General features: G+C 40.9%; 1 protein-coding gene across 1 annotated transcript; it reads left to right on the forward strand.

Annotated features, from left to right (window-relative positions):
* Positions 1–2,381: 2,381 nt before the first annotated feature.
* Positions 2,382–10,388, forward strand: LOC117512740 (CMRF35-like molecule 1). The gene is made up of 4 exons (XM_034172929.1): positions 2,382–2,469; positions 2,578–2,943; positions 6,448–6,496; positions 10,181–10,388. Exons 1-4 carry the CDS (start codon positions 2,436–2,438, stop codon positions 10,317–10,319), a joined length of 588 nt encoding a protein of 195 aa, XP_034028820.1. The 5' UTR covers positions 2,382–2,435; the 3' UTR covers positions 10,320–10,388.
* The last annotated feature ends 517 nt before the right edge of the window (positions 10,389–10,905 follow it).

Genomic DNA, 10,905 nt, shown 5'->3' on the forward strand with positions numbered 1-10,905 from the left:
ATATCAGACTGAACAGCTCCAAAACTGGAGCTGTCTGTGAATATAAACTGCACATGAAAAGAAAATCAAGTCAACTTTGGGGGGGATACACTGATGCTGCGCAATGCCGCATCTACCGCAATATGGAACCACCCAAGTCCTGGATGACAACCATGCAGACAGACAACTGATCTATCCCCACCTCTTAAAAGTAACCAACTATCTGCCACAGCCAGGTGAAACACAGATGTCCTCTTTGTCTTCTCCAGCCACTGGGGTCCTCAACCCTGGGGCAACTGTGTACTAAAGGAACCACAGAGAAACACGGCACATGTCGTGGCAGAATGTGGCAGCTGATGCTCCCTCACAATGCAAGTGATGTTCCTTATATGAGTCCTTAAGTAACTGTTCGTTTGATGCAAAGTCATTTCAGTGGTACTCAGGAAATATGGTACCAAAGACACCAAGTCATTGCTTTAAGTTTTAGGTTGTGAGACTTGGTCTCACAACCATACTGCAATGCAAGCAGCATACTTGGACCTTTACTGTCCTGCAAAGATATTGGTATCACCTCACACCTCTGTCCAGCATCCTCATGACTCCATAAACTCTCCCCAGGTGTCTCTCAATCTCCAAAGCCAAGGATCCAGAGATATGAATGTCACTGCAAAGATAGGTCATTGTCTCTACAAGTTCAACACTTTTTTTTGGCAACATCTAAAAGAATTAAGCCGTTTGAACTTAAGTTTGTAAATCAGAGTTGATCTAACTCATTAACTTAAGTTAAAACAACTTATTTCATTTAGATGTTACCAACTGAAACAACTTTTTAAGTGGGTTCTTTTTTCAGTGCACATACACATACACTTCCGCTTGCCAACTCCTTAAAATCACTGAAAGCCTGAATCTTAGTTTTGATCCAGGACACTCAGATTCCTCACTCGGCTTCTCAAGTGCTGCAATCAGGACTGATTCCACAAAGATCACAACATTGTCTGTGAAGTCAAGGTCAATGATTTCTTCACCAACAAAGAGACCTAAGCTCCTGATTTTCACAGTCCTACTAATGAAGGATGGGGTTGTGAAAACATTCTAGAAGCAAGAAGATGTCCCTGAGGAATGCCAGTCTTCATTCATTCATTCATTCATTCATTCATCTTCTACCGCTTAGTCCAATTAAGGGTCGCGGGGGGCTGGAGCCTATCCCAGCAGTCATAGGGCGCGAGGCGGGGTACACCCAGGACAGGACGCCAGTCCATCGCAGGGCCACAAATAGACAAACAAACACAGGCACACCCACACACACCTAAGGACAATTTCAAAGATTACAATCCACCTAACCCGCATGTCTTTGGACGTGGGAGGAAACCGGAGCACCTGGAGGAAACCCACGCAAACACGGGGAGAACATGCAAACTCCACACAGAAAGGCCACGGGAATTGAACCCACAACCTTCTCGCTGTGAGGCAACAGTGCTAACCACTATGTCACCGTGCTGTCCGGAATGCCAGTCTTCACTAAGAAAATTCAGAGTTTCTGCCCCAAGTCTACAAACCATTGAGAGTACCTGTGTAAGAGTTCTTGGACTCTTGGGAATCCCACACATTCTTAGGATGTCCCAGAGATCAGACCTATTAACTGAATCAAGCACTTTGCAAAAATCAACTTTAGACTGCAAAGACACATTACCGATGTGAAAAAAATCTGAAAGCTTAATCTTTAATGATAATAGTGGCATCAGTTACATCGTCATTAAGACATTAAAAATGTGCATGGGCACACAATGGCAAGGAATCAGATTAGCAAAGAAAGCCTGAGGAAATACTCCATTAAATAAAATGAATATGCGCTATTAAAGGGGCAAAAGATAATATGATTTGTCCCAGATCAAATTACATTTTGAGCAAACTAGACTTTTAAAGCCCTTTATAAGTTATGCTCATCTTGTGTGTTAACTCATCACTGAGGAAGGAAAACAGATAAGTTCAATTCAGGGGCTGCATGAAAATGTCATTGATGCATTAGTCACACTGTTATTTTCCTGATCAACAAAACAAAACATTGCCCATGAACCTCCTGAATGTGAGATTTCTCAACAGACACTCATGTTCAGCAACAGGAACCACAGACACTGCAACCTGCTTGATTGCATTTGTCCTGCAGAAATTATGAAACAATGGACTGCTTTGTAGTGCCACCTACTGGGGAATTATGTACACTTACCACAATACAACAATTCATCCACAGGGTAAAAAAGAAAGAATTATTGTAATACCTCCCCATAATCATACTAACAATAATGTACATGCACCCATATGCAAGTTTAAATGCTGCAAATAGAGTGATTTCCAAAGATTTACACAATTGCTCAACTTTGCTTCGTGGGAAGTAGAAGAGGAAGCCCTTTAAAATATTTCACCATGTACTTCTGCTCTATCATTGCATTCCCACTGTGATGGCTCCAGAGATATCTGTCAGTTTCCTGAATGGTAATGGTGACGTTTTCAACTCGCCGTCTATTCTGGCACATGAGCTTGTAAAAATTTTTTGATTTTAATTAACTCATTTTAATGTTGTTGCAATTGTTTTTGTTGCAGTTCCAGTTTTGCTTGTCTTCTGGCTAATGAGCCATACGGTGGACTTGCTGCAGCTGTCAGCTCCAGCAGTGGTGACAGCACCAGAAGGGGGATCTGTGACGGTCAACTGTCAATATGGACATCAGTACAGAGAACACACAAAGTACTGGTGCAGGGGCCCTATATATAAGCTGTGTCACATCGTGGTGAAAACTCCCAGGAACTGTCATAGTGACAGAAGCTCCATTGTTGATGACAAGAGAGCAATGGTCTTCAGTGTTACCATGACTTCTCTAAGACACAGTGATGAAGATAAATACTGGTGTGTCATTGCCAGACAAGGAATTAATGTCTACACTGGTGTCAGACTCCTGGTCTCTTCCACAGGTAACATAAGTTCACCTTGTGTCTGTTATGGATTCTTCAGAGCTAATTCATATCTGCTGCAGGTTCTTGTAGTCTATGATACCTCTGATTTACTGGCAATGCTAAAAGAAAAACACCCTTGCAGCAAACTAGTCAAGTCAATTGAATTTATTTGTATGGCACCAAATCACAACATAAGTTGCTCCAAGGCACATCACATGAGTAAGGTTTAACTTTACCTACCACCTCAGCAAGTTGGCAACACTGGTAAGGAAAAACTCCATCTGGCATTTTTGATAACAGGAAGAAACATCAAGCAGACCAGGCTCAGTGGGGTGACCATCTAGTCAAGATTACTATAGGTATCTTAAAATTAACATTGACATTCTTATGTTTATCCCAAGATACTGTAAGATGAAGAGAATGAGAGTCTACAACTCTTCCTGGACAGGATGCTAGTCCATTGCAGGTTACTTCCCCATGTAAGATCAGGTCTAGGAACATGCGCTAACATGGTCCTGGATTGCAATTACATACACAGACAGCCGGCCCATCCCAACCTCTCAACAATAACGGTATCATGCCCTGAGAAACGTGCCACATGTCCAGAATGTTGTAGCTTACATTCACTCACAATATAAGTAATACTCCTCATCTTAAAATGCCTACGTAGCCATTCATTCCAAAAGTACCCACTCACAGAAGGGGTGACTACAAATGAAGTGTCTTGTCCAAGGACACATTGAGGCAGGATGACCAGGAACTGAACCCAGGTAAACATACTGAGTCCTTCTCTGATCCCACTGAAATACCTGCTATTTTATAATGGAACGGTGGCTAATATGTTACAGAAGTCTAAGTCAAACAATTTATGGTGTACTGTACATGTTCCTTTCACTGGGGTTTTTCTAACTGTAGTTATAGAATTATGGGACTTTAGGGATCTTTAATGTGAAACTCCAACCATATGCATAACATGACATAAGCTTAACATGTTTAACAAACAGTATTTTCAATATTATTTGAAGGCAGTGTTTAAAACAAGAACAATCAATCTGGGATTTATTAGCATATCAATCGCCATATTTTAGCATTAAACTGGAATCTGATTCTGCCTGTCAGGCCTTCTTTTGACAGAAAAAATAGACAGTTTTATCTCAACCTTGCCTCCCATTTTTCTTTTCTTCTCTGTCAAAACATGTTGAACAGTTAACATGATTATCTTCTGTCTCAGTATAACCTGCTGGCTTCATGACTGAGAGCATTCCTGGTTAAATCATATTAAGCTGTGTTTCACTTTTTTATTCAATGCAATGGTTCTGTGCTCACCCAATTAAATAATTCAAATATGGCAGAAATGTCTTCCATGCTGTTTGTGTAACTGTAGTGTCAAAACAATATATTATATTTTATCAAAGATAAATGTTGGTCTCAAATGTTGAAAAACAGTTAAATACATTTTTAGGTTAACTGTAGTACCTGTGGCTATGAAGACAGACAGACATTTCACCCCAGTTGCACGACCTGACTGACACCACATCTGATCCAAATCAGCTTGACATCAAATTCCTTGACCATTGTCAAAATAAATTTTGATAGAGACTTTTGGGGCCACCTTCACTGACATACCAATTTTTGGGAGAAATCGGGAAAATGACCTGGGAGGAATAGGACAACAAATACACAGGCAGACACAACAACCATGGCCCCAGTGGTTGACTTTTGGCAAATTTGACCTTCCAGACCAATTCCAGAATGTGCCTACCTATGTGTGCAAAATTTGGCCTGACAGCAAATCAAAATTTTTACTTTTGACTCAAATAGTAGAGGAGCTTGAATCTTCGACTGGACTGGGTTGCTTGACACGAGGACGTTTCGCTTCAAATCACAGAAGCTTCCTCAGCTAAAATTCTTGCTCTGGTAGTCTGACTTCTGTCTTGACTCTTGTAGAGAGTTCATCTCCACCTTAAAGACACTAACCACACATTTGAGGACAAGGAAGTTAGAATTTTAGCCAGAGAAAAGAAATGGTTTGAGAAAGGGGTGAAGGAGGCATTGTATGTGAAACAGCTGAAACCCAGCCTTAATCGGGGAGGGGGTCTGAGACACGCTTTGTCCCCTGTGTTCAATGGGGTACTCAGGTCTAAGCAGTTTTAGTCTTTTGTTCATGGTAATGAGTCATTCACGTCATCAGGAGAGTCGTCAGAAGAGTCTCATCATTAGGAGGGACAGCTACCCTGTCATTAGGAAGGTGCTAACTAGAGCACAATAGGTGCTAATTAGAGCAATTGTTTAGTCACTAGCCAATAGCAGTCTGCCTCTCGGTAGGAGGGGTCTGGTTAGGTTTAAAACTCCAGCTTTTGTGGCTTCATTATTCTTGGCAACAAGAGTCAAGTCAGAAGTCAGACTACCAGAGCAAGAATTTTAGCTGAGGAAGCTTCTGCGATTTGAAGCGAAACGTCCTTGTGTCAAGCAACCCAGTCCAGTCGAAGATTCAAGCTTCTCTACATTTCAGGATCGCTCAAACAGCTGCTACCGATTTTTGTCATGCACCAGTGTTCAGAGTTTCACAAACTTAAAGGGTTTATATGCAGCTTTTTAAGTTCACATTCAAGTGTAAATGAGAATTCACGTCTGCCTAAAACAATTATATAAATCTACTCAAGGTTGGGTGAGGCCTGAGAGCATGAGGTGGTACTGCTTGTTGCTGCATCCAGCACACTAGGGAAATGTCTTTGTTCCTAAATGGCAACCACCGAGGCAGACAACCTATGCTACGAAAGTTACCACCTGCTACAGACAGGTGAAATGTAGACACCTCCTTGGCCTTCTCCATCTGCTGGGGTCATCGACACCGATGCACCTACGTGCTGGATCACAGAGAAACAGACCATATCGCCAAAATGTCAAAGCTGACACTCCCTCACAATGCAATAAATAATTTTAAGTTGGCAAAGTACAATCTCCCTCAGTAACTGCTCGTTTTACACACAGTCATTCCAGCAGTACCCAAGGATCCTTCGAAGAGACCTACAGTAGTGTTCAGAATAATATGTGACTAAAAAGATGAATCCATGTTTTGAGTATATTTCTTATTGTTACATGGGAAACAAGGTACCAGTAGATTCTCACAAATCCAACAAGACGAAGCATTCATGATATGCACACTCTTAAGGCTATGAAATTGGGCTATTAGTAAAAAAAAAGTAGAAAAGGGGGTTTCACAATAATAGTAGCATCTGCTGTTGACGCTACAAACAACCGAGTCCAGTCAAACATTCAAGTTTCTCTACTATGGAAACCACCTGGACAACTGAGAGCCTTCATAGAAACATTTTGACTGAAACGACCTTGACCTTTGCTAAGACAAACCTTTTAAGAGCAAATCTGGGGTTCAGATTTGATGGACATTGGCCAACGGATGTGACAGAAATAAGGGGAAATAAACAGACAAACGTTCAATTTTTTTAGTATGATTCATTACGTCAGTTCTTGGTTCATAACACATTGCATATTTTTTTGCAGTGAAAACTCCACCCCCCTCAACAGCCACACCTGAATACGATGAAATAAGGTGAGTCGGAAGAAGGGGTGCTTAAAGCAATGGGTTTTAGCAGAGCACCAGCAGTGGAGCTTTGAATTTACCTAAGACTACATTTTCCCAAACCTTATAATTATACAATATAGTTTTGAATGTGTTTGTACATTTTGTGATTATATACAACATATATATTTGAAGATATTATTACTAAATGTATATAGAGAGTAATTATCATTTGTTGAAGAACTGGACTGGAGCTACCTTTTAACATGATGCAGCAGTGATATAAAACCAGTGTTTTAGAACAAAATACGTCAATCGACCTTTTATCCAGAAATTTGGTACCATCAATATACCAACAATTTAAAAAGTAGGATGCTGGTGTTGTTTTATTACTATTTTGAGGGTATGATGAATTTTTGTAACTCCCAGGATGGCTGCCGGGATGGACGCCCCCTTGACTGTCATAGATTAACTTCTTAAATTAATTTATCAAAAAAGAATTCCTCCCAAAAGAAGCAGTTATCAAAAGTGAATCAAGCACTCGATCCAGAAGCCATCAATGTGACTCATGTTGTGAAAAAGTGACATTTTAAAAGGGAATTGATAACACACACACACACACACACACACACACATATATATATATATATATATATATATATATATATATATATATATATATATATATATATAGATAGATAGATAGATAGATAGATAGATAGATAGATAGATAGATAGATAGATAGATATAGATATAGATATGTGTGTGTTATTGATAAATGCATTCAGAAATATTCACAGTGCTTCACTTTTCCCACACTGTTTGATGTAATAGCCTTATTCCAAAATGGATGAAATTCTCCCCCCCCCCTCAAAATTATACATACAATACCCCATAATGACATGTGAAAAAGGTTTGGTTTTTATTTTACCTTTTTGCAAATTTATTAAAAGTTTTAAAAAACTAAGAAATCACATGTAGATAAGTATTCACAGCCTTTGCCATGAAGCTCAAAATTGAGCTTTGGTGGATTCTGTTTCGATTGATCATCTTTGAGATGATCAGCTTCTACAGCTTAATTCAAATGCACTTGGGGTAAATTCAGTTGAACTGACATGATTTGGAAAGACACACACCTGTCTACATACACTCAACAAAAATATAAACACAACACTTTTGGTTTTGCTCCCATTTTGTATGAGATGAACTCAAAGATCTAAAACTTTTTCCACATACACAATATCACCATTTCCCTCAAATATTGTTACCAGTTTAAATCTGTGATAGTGAGCACTTCTCCTTTGCTGAGATAATCCATCCCACCTCACAGGTGTGCCATATCAAGATGCTGATTAGACACCATGATTAGTGCACAGGTGTGCCTTAGACTGCCCACAATAAAAGGCCACTCTGAAAGGTGCAGTTTTATCACACAGCACAATGCCACAGATGTCGCAAGATTTGAGGGAACGTGCAATTGGCATGCTGACAGCAGGAATGTCAACCAGAGCTGTTGCTCGTGTATTGAATGTTCATTTCTCTACCATAACCCGTCTCCAAAGGCGTTTCAGAGAATTTGGCAGTACATCCAGCCAGCCTCACAACCGCAGACCACGTGTAACCACACCAGCCCAGGACCTCCACATCCAGCATGTTCACCTCCAAGATCGTCTGAGACCAGCCACTCGGACAGCTGCTGAAACAATCGGTTTGTATAACCAAAGAATTTCTGCACAAACTGTCAGAAACCGTCTCAGGGAAGCTCATCTGCATGCTCGTCGTCCTCATCGGGGTCTCGACCTGGCTCCAGTTCGTTGTCGTAACCGACTTGAGTGGGCAAATGCTCACATTCGCTGGCGTTTGGCACGTTGGAGAGGTGTTCTCTTCACGGATGAATCCCGGTTCACACTGTTCAGGGCGGATGGCAGACAGCATGTGTGGCGTCGTGTGGGTGAGCGGTTTTCTGATGTCAGTGTTGTGGATCGAGTGGCCCATGGTGGCGGTGGGGTTATGGTATGGGCAGGCGTCTGTTATGGACGAAGAACACAGGTGCATTTTACTGATGGCATTTTGAATGCACAGAGATACCGTGACAAGATCCTGAGGCCCATTGTTGTGCCATACATCCAAGAACATCACCTCATGTTGCAGCAGGATAATGCACGGCCCCATGTTGCAAGGATCTGTACACAATTCTTGGAAGCTGAAAATGTCCCAGTTCTTGCATGGCCGGCATACTCACCGGACATGTCACCCACTGAGCATGTTTGGGATGCTCTGGACCGGCGTATACGACAGCGTGTACCAGTTCCTGCCAATATCCAGCAACTTCGCACAGCCATTGAAGAGGAGTGGACCAACATTCCACAGGCCACAATTGACAACCTGATCAACTCTATGCGAAGGAGATGTGTTGCACTGCATGAGGCAAATGGTGGTCACACCAGATACTGACTGGTATCCCCCCCCCCCAATAAAACAAAACTGCACCTTTCAGAGTGGCCTTTTATTGTGGACAGTCTAAGGCACACCTGTGCACTAATCATGGTGTCTAATCAGCATCTTGATATGGCACACCTGTGAGGTGGGATGGATTATCTCAGCAAAGGAGAAGTGCTCACTATCACAGATTTAGACTGGTTTGTGAACAATATTTGAGGGAAATTTTTGTTGAGTGTATAAAGTCCAACAGATGACAGTGCATGTCAGAGCAAAAACTAAGCATGAAGTCTGTAGGCATGAACCTTCCAGAAGGACAACCATCTCTGCAGAAATCCACCAATCAGGCCTGTATCGTAGAGTTGCCAGGCAGAAGCCACTCCTTAGTAAAAGGCACATGGCCCACCTGGAGTTTGCCAGGTGGATTCTCAGACCATGAGACACAAAATTCTCTAGTTTGATAAGACAAAGATTGAACTCTTTGGTGTGAATGCCGGGCATCGTGTTTGGAGGAAACCAGACACCATCCCTACAATGAAGCGTGGTGGTGGCAGCATCATGCTGTGGGGATGTTTATCAGTGGCAGGAACTGGGAGACTAATCAGGTAGGAGGGAAAGCTGAATGCAGCAATGTACAGAGATGGATGATGGATGGAAACCTGCTCCAGAGCACTCTTGACGTCAGACTGGGGCAACGGTTCATCTTTCAGCAGGACAATGACCCTAAACACATAGCCAAGATATCAAAGGGGTGGCTTCAGGACAACTCTGTGAATGTCCTTGAGTGGCCCAGCCAGAGTCCAGACCTGAATCCGATTGAACATTTCTGAAAATAGCTGTGCACTGATGCTCCCCATCCAGCCTGATGGAGCTTGAGAGGTGCTGCCAATAGGAACAGACAAAACTGCCCAAAGATAGGTGCGCCAAGCTTGTGGCATCATATTCAAGAAGACTTAAGGCTGTAATTGTTGCCAAAGCAAAGGGTGTGAATACTTATGTACATGTGATTTCTTAGTTTTTTATTTTTAATAAATTTGGCCCAAAAAAAAAAAAAAAAAACATTTTTCACGTTGTCATTATGGGGTGTTGTGAGTAGAATTTTGAGGGGAAAAAATAAATTTACTCCATTTTGGAATAAGGTTGTGAGATAACAAAATATGGAAAAAGTGGAGCATTGTGAATAATAATTCACAGATGTACTGTATGTATGAATATATATATTTAAAAGAAAGTAAAGTAATTCTAATTCTATTTATTTTTTCTTCCTGCCTTAGTTATTGGGCAACTCTACGCTGGATCCTTTTCATTTTGTTGCTGTGTTGTTTTGTATTGACAAATTTGGTGTTATGGAGGATCAATACTGCACAGAGAGCATGGCGACACAAACCCTCTGAGCATAACAATTTAAGATGAATCGAGGTTATAAACAATTTATAAACAAACATGTATGCACAAAATGATTCCACTGGCAAATGAAATCAAATCAAATGAAATCTGTAATACTGTATGCCTCAGTAACATGTCTAGATGATGTACATAGAAGCATTTAGGTATGGGGGTTGTGTGCAGGTATGCATATGTGAAGGTATGAGCGGATATCATCATGTACTCACTGTGTTTTGTATTTATTGCCTATTTTGTGGATAAACGTGTGGAGTGTGTTACTGGAGTCAATTTTTAAGTATATACTACTTGTTCTTGTATGGAGAAACTTGTTTAATTTGCCATGTACCAAGCCTAAGAAAAGTTCAATTAAAAACTTGAATTAAAAAAAAAAAGAAAAAAAAACTGAACCCAACAAAAATAAATACCCCCCCCCCCCCAACAAAACATTCATTTCCTTGAGACTTTGACACATCAAAATGTCATCTTATAACTATGTTGCCATGGTTGTTATCACAACATAATTAATATGACATTACAAATGAACTAGAAGGTGCACTGACTGCTAATCAACCTATGAAGGCTATTAAACATGGACTTCTAAGTATTTATGACA

This window comes from Thalassophryne amazonica, chromosome 6, assembly GCF_902500255.1.
Source record: "Thalassophryne amazonica chromosome 6, fThaAma1.1, whole genome shotgun sequence".
In the NCBI taxonomy this organism is placed as follows: domain Eukaryota; kingdom Metazoa; phylum Chordata; class Actinopteri; order Batrachoidiformes; family Batrachoididae; genus Thalassophryne; species Thalassophryne amazonica.